The 18,518-nt window shown below is 35.1% G+C and overlaps 2 protein-coding genes across 3 annotated transcripts in view; both read right to left on the bottom strand.

Moving 5' to 3' along the window:
* The window catches only part of LOC136034623 (zinc finger FYVE domain-containing protein 9-like), a 67,386-nt gene extending 53,531 nt beyond the window's left edge, over positions 1-13,855 (bottom strand). The window contains exon 1 of one of the 2 annotated variants that reach the window (XM_065715920.1): positions 13,837-13,855. In XM_065715920.1, coding sequence (XP_065571992.1) covers positions 13,837-13,840 — 4 coding nt within the window. In that variant the 5' untranslated portion in view covers positions 13,841-13,855. Of the gene's footprint in view, positions 1-9,479; positions 9,603-13,836 lie in introns of those variants that run through there. The other variant, XM_065715919.1, reaches the window with a different exon arrangement.
* Positions 13,856-16,849: 2,994 nt separating this feature from the next.
* LOC136034622 (mitochondrial potassium channel-like) overlaps positions 16,850-18,518 on the bottom strand; it is a 66,316-nt gene continuing 64,647 nt past the window's right edge. Inside the window, exon 6 of the transcript XR_010619218.1 lies at positions 16,850-17,412. The gene's annotated coding sequence lies outside the window, so the exon portion shown is untranslated. The remainder of the gene's footprint in view (positions 17,413-18,518) is intronic.

The raw sequence follows: 18,518 nt of genomic DNA, 5'->3' as shown, positions 1-18,518 counted from the left end.
TTCAATATATTTTTGAACCAGATGGAAAACGGTCTGATCTGGATATCGAAGACGATTGGGACCTTAACCAAGATGAAGATGAGAACGATCCTGACTGGAACCCCACTGTTTACCCCTCCCTTAATACAACGTCGATGAAAATTATTTACCTTTATCGTCGTTGACTCACGTACACATAGTCAACTGAAGTGCATCTCCATCATGATCCCCTTTGGTTGGCCCTGTCATTAGTGACCCATCTACCACTGGTACACCAAAATCTTCACCTTTAAGAGAATTTAGATGGAGAACACAAAACTTTGAATCACCCTACATAACCTGGAAGTCTTCTCTTCCTCCACCTCTTCCAGAAATTCCAACCCCTGTTGAATATTTCCAGCACATGTTTGACAATGACATGATCAAAGGCCTTGTTTTTCAATCCAATTTGTATGCAATACAGAAGGAGGGTGTCCAACTGGAAGTCACCAGCAAAGAGATGGGACAGTTCCTGGGAATCTATATGCTTACAGGCAAAATAAAACAGCCCACAATTTCTCACCACTAGGAAAGAGCTAAAAGGTTTCTGCTCATTGCAGATGTCCTATCCAGGGACCAGTTCAAAACCCTTTGAAGATTTTTTCATGCAAACAATGGTCATCTTGCTGTTGCAAAAGGTCAATACAGCTAAGATTCTTTTCAAACTTTGGCCGGTTATAGACGGCCTGTGAGCAAATCTAAAAGAATCCCTGCAAAGGAAAGGCAGATTATTGATGAGTAAAAAGTCCCTTATAAGGGAAGGCTGGGCTACAAGCAATACCTCAAGGACATACCCCACTCCTGAGGAATCAAGATATTGAGTTGTGCAGAGGCCAGCAGAATCATCTACGGCTTTGAGGTCTATACCGAGAAAGGTTTAGTTCCAGTCAATGAGCTATGTCAGGGAGTAGATGTTGTGCTCAGACTAGCAGAGGTAATTCTATGACACAAGAACTTCAAGGTCATTTTTGACAATTATTACACAAGGATACTACTGGTTCGCAAGCTCCTTTTACTTGGGATTCATTCAGCTGGCATCATCAGGGTAAAGAGACTGAAAGGTTGCGTTATCAAAGCTGACAATGTACTGAAAAAAAGGGAAGAGGGAGATTTAACTACAGAGTTGAGACCAATAGCCATATAGTGGCTACAAAGGGGTTCGACAACAAAAGTGTCTCTATTGCTCTGTTGTTTGTTGGTGCTGAGCCTTTAGAAAACCGCAAAAGTTAGGACAGTAAGTTGAGGAAGTACGTTGACATTGTCCTTCCCCTGTGCATTGCTGAGTAAAACAAATTCATGGTTGCCATTGACCTCAGTAACATACTCATTGAGCTGTACAGGATAGATTTCCGTGGAAAGAAATGGCATATGCGTCTCTTTTACTAGTTTTTTGGATCTTTCAGTTGTCAATGCATGGTTGCTTTATTGGCGTCATACAGGTCATCATAGCCGACCACACAAAAAGAGCCTCTTAGACTTCAAGAGCAAAATCGCCAACTACCTTACCTCTACAATTGATACAACTCGAAAGTCTTGTAGAAGACCCCTCAGAGACCAAGACTGTTCCACTCCAAAAAAAAGAAAGCTTGTCAAACCAAAGCCATGTGATGGCGTTTGCTATGACGGCATCCAGTATGGGCTGGAGGTAGAGGCTGATAAGAAGCGATGCCAGCTCTGCTCCACTTATGCTCAAATCCATTGTTCAAAGTGTCAGGTTTCATTGTGTCTGGTGCAGAACAGAAACTGCTTCAAAATCTTTCATACCCAATGACTATTTTGTATTTCTTCTTCTTTGTATTGGCAGTAAAAATAAATTTCTATATCAGATCAGTATATGGATTTTGTGGCTTTTGACAGCAGATGATGCCAATGGGAGTCATGACTGTAAGTCTGGAATGAATGAATGAAACTGATATTTTGTTTCAAACTCATCATATGTGAGTTCCTTTTAGGCTAAAATCTGATTTTTTTTTTTTTAGCTCTATCATAATTCAGCCCTGAAAGGATTATAAGCCAATGTAGCAGAAACAGCATTGTCAAAAATTGAAGTTTCATAGGGATAGAAAATAACAAAACATAGTACAGTTTTCTTCTCTTTGGCAGCTAAGACAAGGAGCTTACACATGTCAATAATAGTTTTTTGGTCTTTGACATGACTGAAGATGACTCAGCCTTCAAAATTAAGTTTGGAATAATAAAGTACCTTTTCTGATAACATTGCGTTATCCATAACGAAATTTAGAGGTAAGGTTACAATGCAATCTATTTTTGTACCCTTGGATAGTAATTGTGCAAGAAAATTCAGCACATCATTCAAAATCCAAGAATCATAGCCCAGGGGTAGTCCAAAAATGCATTACAAAACAGAAGGAGATATGATATTGGAAGATAATTAGAAAGTAGGCTTATTTAAAATACTAAGATACTATTAAGCAAAGGAAACAAAGGTTTCTACAACTTGTTCCCTGTTGTTTAAGGGAGCTATGAAAACCTCTCTTCTTCTGCTTGTTTACTAGTGATATTGGCAAAATAATTAATCACTCGAAATAATTTGGCAATTATTGTCATAACTTACTGCTTTGATAATGTTAATAGAATACCCATTTTAAGATGGTGTGATCACCTTGAACAAAGTAAGCCTCTATGCTGATGACTCAGAGCCCATTGATTGAGCATCCAAAGCATAAATTATTATGTCGACACAAAGGGAAATTGCATCTATCCTAGCAGTCTCCTATTTGGGAGGTGTGTCAATGCAGTTGTGAAGGTGTGTTGTAATGGTGCAGGTGTGTAAATGCAGTCAAAACCCTCTATTTACATTTTCTGGAAAGTGTTTTAATTGCAATCTCAACAACAGAACAAAATAGATTCAATATTGGACCTAATTTTGCTCTAAAATGCAAGTTAAAGCAATGCATGAAAATGCAAGATCATTCACAATGGAAAGAAAAATCCCTGTAATCTATTCTAAATGGACTATAATGATGGATCCTCGTCTACCACTTGTGACGACTGTTCATAAAAGAACAATCACAAGCAGATCTCCAACTGTCATGACCTAGCTTCATAAGAGTCTAGTTCAACAAAAGCTAGAGTTTGGGATGCATACAGCATGCCAAAGTAAAAGACAAACAAAGTAGCTCTAAAATAAGCCCAGAATAGGGCAATGAAAAAAAAATCTTACATGATGTCCTGTATTCATTCTAACTTCAGAAGCTAAAACTGACATCCCTAACTAACCATTGCAAACTAGGTCATACAATAACAGCACAAAAGCTTCTGAATACTAAAGATACAATTCCTGGCCCTTTTCAACCAGACAATTCAAAGAAAATTTGCTGTCACTCTCAAAAGCTCTTCTGGAAAGCGCCTGTGGAAGGCTTTTAATGAAGGAACAGCAACCTCTACCAAAATGGATGCATTCAAGTTATTGGTCAATAAATAGTAGCTGAGCAAGCCATGGCACACACATTGGAATGCCACAGATAGAATATCCCACAACCATCATTAAGCTGGCAGATACATGATTTTATATATGGCAGATACATGATTGCTAGCAAGCAAAATTTAATATATTCTTCAAGTAATTATGGACACAGTATCTTAAATCTAGAATAGAGTACCTAAATAATAGACATCCTTAATATTTGACAGATTTAATCAAAGACAAATGTTTTGAAGTAAAATAATTTTATTTGAATGGACTAGGCTGTAAATATAACTTTTGTCTAAATTTAAATGCTGAAGAACAAACTTTTCCAAGATTGTAGTCAGCCACTGCCAGCTAGCCTGAGGGCAACAGCCAGCCAACCCTACCTATCAGTTAAAATATACAAGATTCCCTTACTGACATATGATTGAGGGAAACACACTACTCAATGCTTTTTTTATGCTCTTTTCAGATACATAGTTGTTGTTTCACACACAAATACAACCTAATCATTCCTAATAATCCTACATAACCCTAATTAGCATATTCCTCTGCTGTTCTGTACATGTTGTTGCTTTGTTTTATATGTGAATAAGTTCCTTGACCCTCTCATCAAAAGATGTAGCCTATATTTGATTGTAAAAAAAATTATAAATTTGCTGCTACTACTAATACAAACAATTAACTGCTGTACCAAGCTACCAGAGGCCAGCACAGCTGTGTTTGCCCCTTATCTATCCAAAGCTTCCCTCTTTACCCCCTTTCTATGGTTCTAAGTTCCTTTAAATCCTTTCTTAGTCTTTTCCAACCCCATCTGGGGCTAATTTGTGTTTGTTTGGCCCTAGATGGATGGCAGCACATGGACCTGTTGGATACTGATAAAATTAAATATGATAATGCAATTAACAGAAATATAGTGCAATTAATTCCTGTTTTAGGGCTGTATAACACTTCCAACAATGACAAAGGAGATTAAGTGGGAAATCAACTGTAAAAGCAAATATTGAAAGAAATGTAAAAAGCACCAATCCCCTGAGAATAGAGAAATATTCCAAAAGCTGGAACAAACTTAATAACTTGAAGCAGGCCTTGCACAAAAGCCTGCAATCCAAACTTGCTGATGAAACCAAGAAAAATTCAAAGAGATTTTGGCACTATTTCTCTAGCCAAGACCACAATATATGATGCATCAAAAACTGATAATAGAGCGAGAATGGGAAGTTATAGACACTACCAACCTAGCTAACTTACTGAACCTGCAATTTTTCCATTTTTTCACCACTAGACCTGATGGCACTTTACCTTCCCCCTAAACTACAATATATAATATAATAATATTATTTATTTATAACCCACTATATGGGAAATGAAGAGGAATAACACAAAAAAAGTGAAGAAAAATATTTAACATCAACATACATAAATAAATATTACACTCGAGTGCTAAGGCTACCCAGATAAGAGGGTGGTTAACACCCAAGGTGGCATAAATACTCTCTTGAAGACAGCTACTTTGTCTGATAAAACAACTTACAGTATCTGGAGTGTCAAAAATCTAGATAATCTTTCTATTACTGTATCTGGGAGACATATACAATAAAAACATGGAATATTGGAAATACAAAATTCTAATACCCCCAGGTCAAAAAAGGATATGAAGGCCAGCTGGGAACAAAACCACATTGGTCATGAAAACTTGAGTACAATTTAGCCAGTGCTTTTCTGTTATATCTTCCCCTGTTGGAGATAATTTTTGTGTACAACTGTTTAAGCTTTTCTTTAATATCACTCAATGCCCAGAAACAAAATAACATAAGTGATTTGCAAATACTGATCCCAAGCCATTGGAAAGATTTGACACATTTTACAGAAAATAAACCACAATCAAATGGCATTGCAGAAGATTCATAATAGAACACTATTTATTTGCATTTATCACTGTTATGGCTTAATCCAATTTTCCCATACAGCTGTGATACTAGTAGCACTGACTTCATTGAAGTAAACTTAGACCTGCTAACAAGCAGAAGATCATCCACATATACAATATAGGAAACATTTGAAAACCCTGAAGAGTAAGAAAACGGTATCTTATTAAGAACATTCAATAAACAAGCTTTAAAAATATGAGGTGAAAGCACAACACCCTGACAGACCCCAGATATAACCAGGACTTTACCAGACCCTGTCTCAACTGAATAAATGAATTCTGGTACCAAAATCAAAGTGCACAAATAACTGAACTATTCACACACAAACATACCAGAGAAAACCATGCTTGAGAGCAACAAACAGCATTGAAAGCTTTAGATAGATAGGTCTAATGCACAAAAGTGAACTTCCATTTTAAAATGATGTGCTTTTTGTAACACTGTTGCAAGTATAAAATGGGCATGCTGGCATCCTAGACACGAATTAAAACCAAACTGAATTGCATCATAATCAAATTTATCTTGAATAAATGGAGCAATACATATTCAAATAGTTTACTTAAATTACATGCTACAGTGATAGGGCAGTAGGATCCACAATTAAGCAGATCCTTCCCTTGATTCAGAGCAGAGATAATGGTACCACACAGGAAAGAGCCAGACACTAGTGAGCTACTAACACAAAACTGAAAAAGTAATTGCAGATGACCATTCAACTTAGAAGAATCAACTCTTAAATGTTCAACACAAATTGCATTCAAATCAATCAGCTTAGATTTTAGTTTTTTAATGATTTTCACAACAGACCCATATTATCTTTTTGGCATAACCTAGACAGAATAACTGAATCAAGCAGTCAAGAAAACCTGGTATGGACTGCATAACTTACTGTACTGAAAATTGCCAAGTAATGACTAACCCATGAATCACCAGGAATGAAACTGGACAGAACAGTTGCTTTTAGCTTACTGGAATTCACCACTTCACCACATAGTCAAGGACTTTTTGGAAAGTCTTTACCCTTATATTGGACACTTCACAAGTAAGATTTGAATTCAGACTTCAAATAAATGACCAAAAGCAGCCACATGCATTTCATATTTGAAACCACATTTATGCCTAATTTTCAACACTTTTTAACTGAGGGTTCTCTTTCCATGAAGAACTATTTTTAGAACAAACACACGAAACAGGGCCAGCAATGACCTTGGCTTGTTTGAGGCAGGCAACAATCTCAGAATAGATAGAATTGAGTTGTGATCAAGCATTAGGCAAGAAGACAATGGTACAAAGTAAATGGTAGGGAACTGTCACACATGAGAGCAGAGTTGCCAGAGTACAAATATATAAAGTCCAGTTAGCTTTATTTCATTCATGCTTATTATACCATTTTGTGCCCTGTACAGAAGATTCACACTGATTTAGGCCAGAGGAATGTGAAACCAAGACAGTATATAGTGTCCACATTTTGCATTGTCAAAAGATAATGACAGCTTCAAGAGATGGTGTCCCAAGTCATGACTAAGCAGTTATCCTGTTTTGAAGGAAGCAGTGGTCCCAAAATTATACTGTCAAATCATTGGTGCATTTACCCTACTGTTTACAATGAGATTATAATGACACAGTTGCTAAAAATACATTTTTGGTTGGTGACACTTTTTGGGTAGTTATTCAATAATAATGAAGTGAGGTTTGAGGGCTTGCAATTCATTGATTTTCAAAGATAAACAGTCTGCATTTGTATAGAGAACAGATAAATCACTCCCTTTACTTGTACTATATAAAGGTAGGGGATAGGTGTTTAAAGCTACATTCTGTTGCCTAGGGCAATGGCTGCCTGTTTTAGCTAATTTTTGTCACTATACAACCATTTTAAATTTATAACTTTGGCTCACCAGCAGCAGCTCTTTTCTTGATTTCTTCTATTAGTTGTTTTCTGTGTAGGCAGTCTTCTTTTAGCAGTCTGGTTGATTAGATCAGCTGGGGGCATTTGAGTTGGGGTTTGCACTTGACAGCCTTTACAAAATAGTCACTGTGCCAACATAAATTTGAAACTGGTTATTCAGAAAATTTTGTAAGAAATGTAAGTCATTAGTTTGGGGTGGGACACTATATGCACCCAAATTCGTGCATATATTATGTCTATCATTGTCTTGTAACCCATCTTTTGAACCTCAGTTTGCAGCTTATCAATAATGGCTTGACTGACTATCTCCTCAACATTGGCAAAATACTTTAAATGATATGATGTTTTCTAAGCTTTGCACTTCAGCATTAATACCTTAAATATAGGTGCACTATTCATTTTGGAACCATAACATATGTATCTTTGATTTTGTTACAATGCTTATTCAGAACTGACTTTAGCAGTTGAGGAAGATCTTCCTCAGCTGAATCTCTAGATTTACATATGGGGCCTATCAAGGTGTTACCAAGTTGTTTGTTCATTTTTACAAAGATACCATGGTAAATATATCACAGTTCATATAACTGACTTACCAATAAAGTGAACATACCACTCAATGCCATTTTTATGCTCTTTACAAATATAAAAATTACTTCAAATACAAATTCAAATTTAAGCAATTTTTGACCTAACCTAACCTTATTATAAATAGGTTTGGTCCTGAGAAAATGTAGTATTATTTTGTAGAAAACAACTGAGAAAATATAGTATCTTTTTGTCAAAAATAAAGTATTATTTTGTCAAACTCATAGATAACTCATATTTTAATTGAAAAAAGTGGTATGTTCAATTTATTGGTAAGTCAATAATATGAACAATGATATATTTACTAATGCCATTTTCAGCAGAGGACATTGAGATGAACTGTGCATATAGCAATTAGTCTTATTTATCAAACTATATAGCACAAGAACTGTTTTCTAGCAAACACCCAGCAAAAGCACATTTATCTATGCCTTTTTCAAGAGTAGATGAATTCTGACTTATTTGAGCAGAATTTTAAGCAATATCAATGGGCTATTTCTAAATTTAGGAAATGTGTTTGTAGATCTTTCAAACCTCAAAAATTAAAATTTTAGTTGGTAGACCCATCCTTGAAAGTTTCATTTTTACTAATCTAAACCCTTTCCAAGATAGCAAAAAGTAGTTAAAATAGAATTTTACCATAATATTTTCACTTTATTTGTAAATAAATAATATGAACAGCAAAATATGGTAAAATTCTAGTTAATTGACTTCTTGCTCTCTCAGAAAGGGTTTAGGTTAGGAAAATGAAACTTTCAGGGCTGAATCTACAGACTAAAGTATGTCCTGGGAAGGTATTTTGAAGTAACTACCTCTACTCCTTCTCCCTCTAAAGGGCCCTGACCTTTAAAAATATGTTTGTTATAAAAGTGAAACCTTGCAAAATAGATCTTCTGCTTAATTGAAGTACAACAAAATTGTTTTCAGTTTCATAACTTTGCTCAGTTCCATTTTATAAGGTTTTAAAAAATACATTTCCTCAATTAAAAAAAAAACATTGACATGGCTCTAAATTCTACTCAAATAGGCTAACAGGAATTGTATTTTCAGAACTAAAAGCAGAGAAAGCAACTAGTAACTGAAAATCAAGGTAAAATGTTGTTTTGTCAAAATTTCAATAGGTATAGACCTGTCATGTAGGCAAATTTCAGGGCCCTCTAGAGGGAGAAGGAGTAGAGGTGGGTACTTTAAAACACCTTCCCAGGACATACTTTAGCCTGTAGACCTATCCCTGAAAGTTTCATTTTCCTAACCTAAACCCTTTCTGAGATAGCAAGAAGTCAATTAACTAGAATTTTACCCGAAATATTTACCATTAAAGTGTACAAAACAATGAGTCCAATGGTAGCCTGGCCTAGCCTACAACTCATAGCCTAGTTTACTAATTTGTTTCTTTCATAGGAGCTGTAACCCTCCAGCGTCATCATCGGTTCATAAAAGAACATAAATTCTAATTCAACTTTAATTCCCCCTGTTTCTTAGCATAAAGACTGTATCTCATAGGAAAAAGGCATAGACTTAAGCCTCAATGACCTAGGTCCTACATTAGGCCTCATATGCCAAAGAGCACGAATTACTTTGAACTTAAACAATTGTTTATTTTTCATACCTTCCTTTAGTTCAAATTCATCAAGAATTTTATCTAGATCAATAGTAAATTTCTCCATTATTTCTAGGAATATTCATTATTACATTTCCTATACAGTTAGATTATCTTACTATAATAAATAGATGGTGTTATTCTTGAAAAAGTAGAATATGCTGTGCTGACAAAAGGCATGTTACTGAAACAACAGCGAATGAACCCACCAATCGGAAACTCATTTTTCTTGGCTTTACTATGTTGGTAGGACAGTTTCATCTACAAACCCAAAGGGTATATAGCATCAAGATAAAAACGAGGCCACAATTGTCGATAAAAAAAAGTTAAAGAGAGAAGAGTAGAACATTTTCAGAATGTTCAAACCGTGATGGAGATATAAGAAATACGATATAGGAAACAGCGGAAAAATTTGTGACACTTTAGATGTGAAAGAAGAATCATTTTGTGAGAAAGAACTGCTAAAAATAATAAAAGGATTGAAAAATAAAATGCCCCTGGTGTAGATAGTGTGGTAAATGATTTTTTAAATATAGTAATTATGAAGTTAGATACAAGTCACTATAGATTATGAATATAATTTTTGAAAAAGAGGAAGTACCGGACAACTCTAATTGGACACTTTTATAAGAAAAGTGATAAGAGTTAGTGTAGTAACTATAGAGGCATTAACTTGGTCAGTATAGGAATTTTTTAACCTAAAGATGATACAGATCAAGTTTTTTAAGAAGAGAGGAGTAGTTTTAAGAAGGGGAGAGGAGAGACCAAATTTTCACTTTTAGACTCAAAATTGAGAAGCGAGTGGGTCATCGAAACTTTTTATTCCTTAGGTTTATTCAATAAAAAAAACTAGTTTTTTTAACTGAAAGTAAGGAGTGACATTAAAACTTAAAACGAACAGAAATTACTCCGTATATGAAATGGGTTGTCCCCTCCGCAATCCCTCGCTCTTTACGCTAAAGCTTTTAATTGTTTTAAAAAGTAGAATTGTGGCAAAGAGTCAAACTTTAGTGTAAAGAGCGAGGGATTGCGGATGGGACAACCCATTTCATATACGGAGTAATTTCTATTCGTTTTAAGTTTTAATGTCGCTCCTTACTTTCAGTTAAAAAAAAACTAGTTTCTTTTATTTAATTTCTTAACGTTTTTGAATTAATGCATGTTTGATTTTGGCTCTCCGCACATAAATTATTGAAATGAAATTTGTATATTAATTTTTTTTGGCTAGATGGCTTTCTCTTAGTTTTAATCAGACGATTTTGAGAAATAAGGGGTGGGGAAGAAGGCCTAGCTGCCCTCCAATTTTTCAGTTACTTATAAGGGCTACTAGAACTTTTAATTTTTAACGAACGTTTTTATTAGTAAAAAATATACGTAACTTAAGAATTAACTTACGTAACAAACTTTTATATTCTTATATTTTTATTATGTGTACGAGGGGGTTTGTACCCTCGTTAATACCTCGCTCTTTACACTAAATCGTAAGTTTTTTCCCAATTCTTTAAGAATGACCCCTGAATCAAAAAGGCCGTAGAATAAATAGTTGAAATAACTAAAAATACTTTAGCATAAAGAGCGAGGTATTTATCTCCTCCTAAATACCTCGCTCTTTATGCTAAAGTATTTTTAGAACCCCTTGTATGCGTAATAATCTCTGTTCGTTTTAAATTTCAATGCTTTTCCTTACTTTCAATTGAAAAAAACGTTTTCATGTTTATTTTTTCATTGTTTTTTATAGTAATGCTAGAAAATCCTGCGCCCTTTCATTGAATTTTTCTTCCCCCATGACATATTCCTCCAAGGAAAGATCCTCCCACATAGCCCCCTCCCATCAACCCCACCCCAAACCAAAAAATCTCCCTGAAAACGCCTGTACACTTCCCAATAACCATTACTAAATGTAAACACTGGTCAAAGTTTGTAACTTTCAGCCCTCCCCCAGGGATTGTGGGGGAGTAAGTCATTCCCAAAGACATAGTTATTATGGTTTTCGACTATGCGGAATAAAATGGCTATCTTAAAATTTTTATCCGTTGACTTTTGGAAAAAATGAGCGTGGGAGGGGGCCTAGGTGCCCTCCAATTTTTGATCACTTAAAAAGGGCACTAGAACTTTTCATTTCCGAAAGAATGAGCCCTCTTGCGACACTCTAGGACCACTTGGTCGATACGATGACCCCTAGAAAAAAAAAAAAATAAAAAATAAACATGCACCCGTGATTTGTCTTCTGGCAAAAAATACGAAATTCCACATTTTTTTAGATAGGAGCTTGACAGGAGGCTCGTAACTTTTGATGACAAAGACTACATTAATTGAAACTTATATATTTAGAATCAGCGTGAAAATTCGATTCTTTTGATGTATCTTTTATCATCAAAATTCCGTTTTTTAGAGTTTCGTTTACTATTGAGCCGGGTCGCTCCTTACTACAGTTCGTTACCACGAACTGTTTGATAGATTATAAGTAAGCGTATGATTCAGCTGATAGTCTTAGTGAAGGTCTTTTCTTGTGTTACATACTAGATAAATACATTAAAGTGATGAGAAATCACTTAAATGAGGTCTATTCTAAAAATGTGAAAGGCACCTCTTTGACAAACAAACATATTCAGCAAAGCAGACCATTTTTATATATACTATGGGGAAAAAACAAGTTACATGCACTGCATTAATAAGGAAGAAAAGTGGCACATTATGTCAATGAACATTCCCTCCAAGTTTCAAAATGTGTCTGATGATGCTTGGAAAGAAGTAAAACTTTCTGTAACTATTTTGGAAAAGTCAACAGAGATAACCAATTACAAAAGGGAATTACGATTACATTTTCGATTTTCGAGCTAGCTAATGTCTAATTTCGCTGTTAAAGACGTGTAAATGAATACAAAAATCATTGGATGGGAGATACAGCTTTTCACTTAAACCATATTCCCGTTTATTGTTTTGCAGACAAATAGAAAGTTAATCAAAAAATAAAACTACCAGAAACAGCTTTTTCGCAGAACAATTGGTTGATTTAATTTCTTGTTTGTTCGTAAAATGCTAAATGGGAATGTGCACTTGTTTTTGATTTACAAATCAAGTTCTGAACCGTGCATTAGCTGAAATATTTCTGAAGCTCATTAACACATTTAACATACATAAGTCTCTTTCTTAGCACCATTAAACCATAAACATCATTTTTTTTTCCTATATACTCTTAGCGAAAAGCAAAAAATCATCGGATCTAAGATGTAGCTTTTCATTTAAACTATATTTTCGTTTGGTGCTATGCAGATAAATGGAAAATTAAAAAAAAGAAGTAAAACCGACAGACACGCCTAAAATTTGATAAAAATCAAAATACCGGGACAAAAGATCGGGACTTTTACTTCGAAATCGATTTACGACATTATTTTCCAGAAATTTATGAGAGATGCAAATATTTTGCTTATCTTGACGAGGATATAGTAGGAAATTCTATCAGTATTCAATGTGGGGAATTTGCAGTGCCAAAACTTAAAAACAAAAATGTCACAGAAAAATTTTGTTTATTGATAAATAATTCAAGCTCCAATTCTTGAAAGATTAAGATCTGTCTATCCACGTTGGGGAAAAACAAAATCTGTCTTGTCTAGAAGGAAGGTGTACTTCTAGGATTTTAAGGAAATTGATGAAAGATAACTTTAGAAGTTGTTTCTTAGAGCGCAGGTCATTTTCGGATGGAAGAGTACTTGCTTACTTTTCAGGATATTAAACATCAAATCATAATAAACATCAAAATCGAAAATTTAGAAAACAAATAAAAAATAGAAACTTCTGTCTTTCGAAATAAAGATTTACGGTATTATTTTCCAAGCGTAATTTTCATAGCGTTACTCAATTAAAATACAAAAGGGTATCAAATAAAAAAAACTAAAAAAAAAAACAGTTCAAAAGTCAGAATTTGGTATTTGAGATAAGCTTTTCCAGAATTATTTCAAAGAAATCTAGAAGAGATACGGAGTTCTGTCTGATTCTGAGAGCGAAAGTTTAATATTCTCCAAGATTACGAAATATAATTATTCTGAAAAAACTTAATTTGGATAGTTTGATTCTATAATTATACATAGCATGAGGAAAAACACTTTTTCTCTTGAAAATTACAAGAGATTTAAAAACTTCACAGCTACTTTTTTGCTCCGTTACAAGATTGCCAGGCCCGGGAAGAGTTTTGAGTTTGTATCTTATCACTTCGGAGCTAAAGAACACTGACCACGAGAAAAAAACAGCTTTGAAAGCAATAGTGCTTCTCCACCTCACAATTACAAACTATAGTCGATCCAGGATTTAAGGGGGGAGAAACTCGTTTCGAAAAGTTCCCATTCAAAATTAACCCTAACATACTTACTCATATTGAAAGTTGCATGCCTCTGCTTTTATTTGTTATTCTGCTGTAAGTTTTTTAAAGCTATCCACAAAACCGCATTTATAGAAACATTACCAATATCATATCACAAATTCTCACCTCTTATTTCCACTATTAATAAGTTTATCAATAATACTTTCTGTACTTATTGCACTATCACGGTGGGCGTAAAGACGGACAAGTCCGGTGAGTCCTTCATCCGTTATATTATTTTTTAGTCACATTTTCAATCTTCTCAAGGAAGAAAAACTTAGTTATACAGTCGCCACGCTGACAGGTAGAGTCATGAGGATCTACAAGAGGGCTGAAATATTCGGCCAAATATCAGCATCGCAGTTCCGTTTCTTTAAGGTTTCCGCTAGTGTTTCAGGTGTTCTAAATTTGCCTGACAAACATCAAAAACAAGAAGAATAGTAGGGAATTCTTTTTGTAAGACAGTGGAAATCTAATTTGAATGAATATATCATTCAAATAGGGCCATAGGGACTTAGGGCTGAAATATTCATTCAAATTAGATTTCCACTGTCTTACGAAAAGAATTCTCTATTGTTCTTCTTGTTTTTGATGTTTGTGATGGAAATGCAGTGTGGTCTTCGTCGCTATTTACATATGACTGCATTACTTTCTCCTAAAAAAACCCACTGAGCTTTCCAGTTTGTCACTTTTCTGATCAGGGCAGATTCACAAACCAATTACTGACCAATATCACACTGATAAATCACGAACCTTATCAGTCAATTGTTGTTTATTTATGTCCATAAAAGTTACTGGCTAGAAAATACTGAGCTTGAAACTTGCCAGTGTTTCTACATAAAACGACTTTCTAAGTCCAAAATAATCGTGTCCAACAGGATAATAAGAACTGATTGTCTATGATATTCCTTATATGAATTGAATGGTACATCGATCCAATTCGTTTGCTTTTTCGCTATTCTTAGGACTGCAATTTTTTAACTTAGGTCGGTTGCTATGTTAGTTACCTCGTCAAGGGTTTTCTTGAACTCGCTTTCACTCTCCCGACGCTTGACTTCCAGCTGGGTAAGAAGGTCTTAAACATGGCTTGCTGTAGACACAAGGTCCAAGCTCTTCTTTCGAAATAGTCAACCGAGCCGTAAAGGCAGTCCAGATACGTTACTAAGAGTGTAACTTGGTACAATTGCCGATGCCGCTGATGATATCAAGATCTTCCGCAATTTTGGAACGTTCTACCACGAACTGCATTAAGGAATCGTACCTTGAGACCTAGTGCGTTTCACATATGCCAGATAGCTGTGGTTTCACTACTATGGTTGAAACATAATTGCTCTTTACTGAAGCACCAAAAATAGCGACTATTTCTTTGATGACTCCGATGCTGTCTCTAATACTCCTGACAAAAGAAGTTTTGACATAGAAACATTTAGAGCATGGTTAAAATATGAGAAACACGAGGCATTTTTGGCTACTATTTGAACTTCTTTTACAGCATCACAATGTTATGAAACCATTATAGCACATCCATCAGTACCTATGCCCACACAATTTTTCAAGTCTAGCCAAAGAGATCGAAGAAAATCCAACGCAACATTTCCAAGTATTTCCCCTTTAATGATCAGTTCAAAGTTTCGAATGCTGGCCGACTAACATGTGTCGTGTAAGTCTAAAACACCAAGGAAATAATCAGGACTTGTGCAATTGTAATTGGAGCAAAGGACAATACTTAGTTATGACTTGTAACATATCTGTTGTTTCATAAACAACCACACTGTATAAATTGGCAGAATAAAACTATGCAAGAATTTCTTTAAGAATTTCTTTAGCACAATATTCAACTAATTCACTTTGCGTTGTTTTGCTTATATAAGTAGCTTCTGTGCCTGAGCTGTCTAAATATTGTTTTAAAGGGATGTCATCACTATTTACACGGTATCTAAAAAGCTCCCTTCGTTTGTCATTGGTTCTTTCTTTACCAAAAATTCTCCATAGTCTCTATGGCCACGAAGAGCAATGTTCTGTCAACCTGAGAAAATGATTGGTTCTACAATAGGCTTCAATCTCGCTTTGTTTTCCTGGACTTGCTGGCTACGTTGTTCGTTTACAAGCCGTAAAATGCTGGTTTCAGGGTTATTATATTTTAGAAGAAAATGTTTGCCTGCGTCAACTGTTGATACTAATTATTTTCATTAGAAACCACGTCGTATGCTTTTCCAGATAGATTAGCAAAATTCACGAGGGGCTTCTTTACCAGCTTTTGCAATGTACTGGAGCCTCCAGCCCCCCCTCTGATATTAAACAAAACGCAATATCTACAGAATAAACCTCTCGTCCTATTTGAGAGCAGTAGCCAATGGAATTCTTCCAAGTGAGTACGACTGAAAAATCTCTTTTCGTCCCTGCCCTGCTTCTTGTGAACGGAATAGGGAAAGCTGTAGTTAGACGGCGAAATCTAAGGTTACTGAAGCAATTGATAGCGCGCATAATCATCCAGTTTCTCAATTCTATATATTTACAGATATAGTTTCCAATGTCACTTTCGCAGAAATTGCTTATATTTTCGATGTTTGTGTTAGCCTTGGGGCTATACACTTCAATTGATGCTAACGAATTACCCATACTTTCATCATTCGTCACAGCATTGGAATTAATATCAACTCTGAAATTCTCATTTTTTTATTTAAAAATAAACAGGCTTTGCATACCTTTTGAAGCTTCAATGATTTACGAGATGACAAGCTACAAAATACCCTGTAAGCTCAGGCGACACCAAACACTGGGCAATTCTCTAAACACTTAAGGCAGGCAGACTAAGCGTCGTCAAATCTTTTTCAAACGTATTTTGATCCAAGCATTGATCCCGCAATCGAGTCATAGACATCTAATAATATAACTTTTACCCAAGCCAAAGGGGAGGGGGGTCACCCCATCCCTTGGCGGGGTCACCCATTATCTACTAATTACAAATTTAACTTTATTGAGCTGAGAGAAACAATATTTCAATAATAATTTTTTTGGACAGTATCTAATTAACATTTAATCCTCTACATACAAAAATGTCACTTATTAATCAACCAAATTAGGTATAACCAGGGCCATCGAAAGCCATGACTATGCCTGGAACGAAAAATTTCAGGCTTTATCTTAAACTCTGCAGGACAGCTTCAGAACAAAACACATCACTATTCACAATAGGACATCACTATTAACAAACCAGAAGCGCCGATCCATACTTTCGCCATCCACATCAATCAGCAGACATACTAGGTATTACAACAGACTAGAACCAGTCAAGTGACGTACGAACAGATTAGCAAACTCCTTTGTACCATATTTCATAAGTACATTTAACAACTGAGCCGAAAGTTGCACTGTATCTCGTAAGTGTATCTAACTAGTGACCATTTTGTGATTGTAAAAGTAGCGTAATTTAGCGTTCATTTTTGAGGGCTACGATAGCTATTTCGTTAAACGAATACGAATACCAAAAACAAATAATTTAAACAAAAATAACCAATACAGAAGCGCTTCAGAACTTGTCGTTATTGGTCGTTTCAAGAAAAACACTGCAGTTCATCCTCTCATCTGAAACAAATACAATAAATTAAGAAAATTTACAATACGATTCTTACTTTAGAAACTTCAGAAAATTTAAATCTTTCCATTTTTCAGTGTCACATCCAGTTGAACTACATCACAGCCCCCCTCCCCCTAATGTCTGAATACGCTTCTAGGATATACATGAATGATTATTATTTTTTAAAATTACAACCAGTAAAATCAAAGAAAAATTTCTCTCGGACCATTCCCAAGACTGAGCTAGGATATAGTTACGCGGTAAGTGACACTATTCTAGAAACATAAACTTTCTCAGTGTAATAAAGCAAGGATATTGTTACTGTAACGTTTGGTTCAGACTAATGGATAAACTATAATTTCGTCAAATTATAATGTATTGCTTCAAACCATAACTAAATGAAATCTGTTGGAAGTACGATGAAACAGGGCAACACAATGAAAATAGACAATGTACAATGATAATTGTTCGTCTCCAAGGGAGGACCAAATTTAAAATTGCTGGGATATATTATGAGGAACAGGTAAAAAAACTGCAGCAAACAATCATATGTAGTATCAGTTAAGTTTATTTTAGGAACACACCGAAAAACTGATTTTTGGGAGGGGAATTATTGAGAATGCTAAAAATTATCTGCTAAGGATTCTGGGGGAATATCCAGGCCCCCTGGATTTGGAGCTATTTGTTTGCATGAGGCAAAAGTCATACTTTGTACGAATATACTTTTCAGTACTTGATTATGTGTGATTTTATGCTGTGAAAGAAATGAATAGAATATTAAAAGAAGCTGATAAGCCTCAAATCATGTACCCTAGGAAAATAAAAATAAAAGAAAACGGTGAATTGTAAAAATAAACGAAATCATAGGAAATCTTGGTATTTCTAAGTTTGTGGAGGGGTCCAATTGTCTCAGTTTACATTCTTGGTCAGGCATGAATGCAGTAGGTTCCTTGGAAAGAGTGATATTTCAGCAGGACATAAGTTTAATTGAAACTAAGCAATGATTGAATGAATTGAAGGCCACAACTTGAAACAGGAAGATCAAGAAAAATCACAAGATTTCGTGTTGTATAGATTTGCAAGACATACGAAAATAAATAAACATAACAACAAA

The sequence above is a fragment of the Artemia franciscana genome, chromosome 13 (genome assembly GCF_032884065.1).
Source record: "Artemia franciscana chromosome 13, ASM3288406v1, whole genome shotgun sequence".
NCBI lineage: Eukaryota > Metazoa > Arthropoda > Branchiopoda > Anostraca > Artemiidae > Artemia > Artemia franciscana.
Note: the sequence above shows the minus strand (reverse complement) of the source record. Positions and strands in the feature narration are given on the sequence as shown.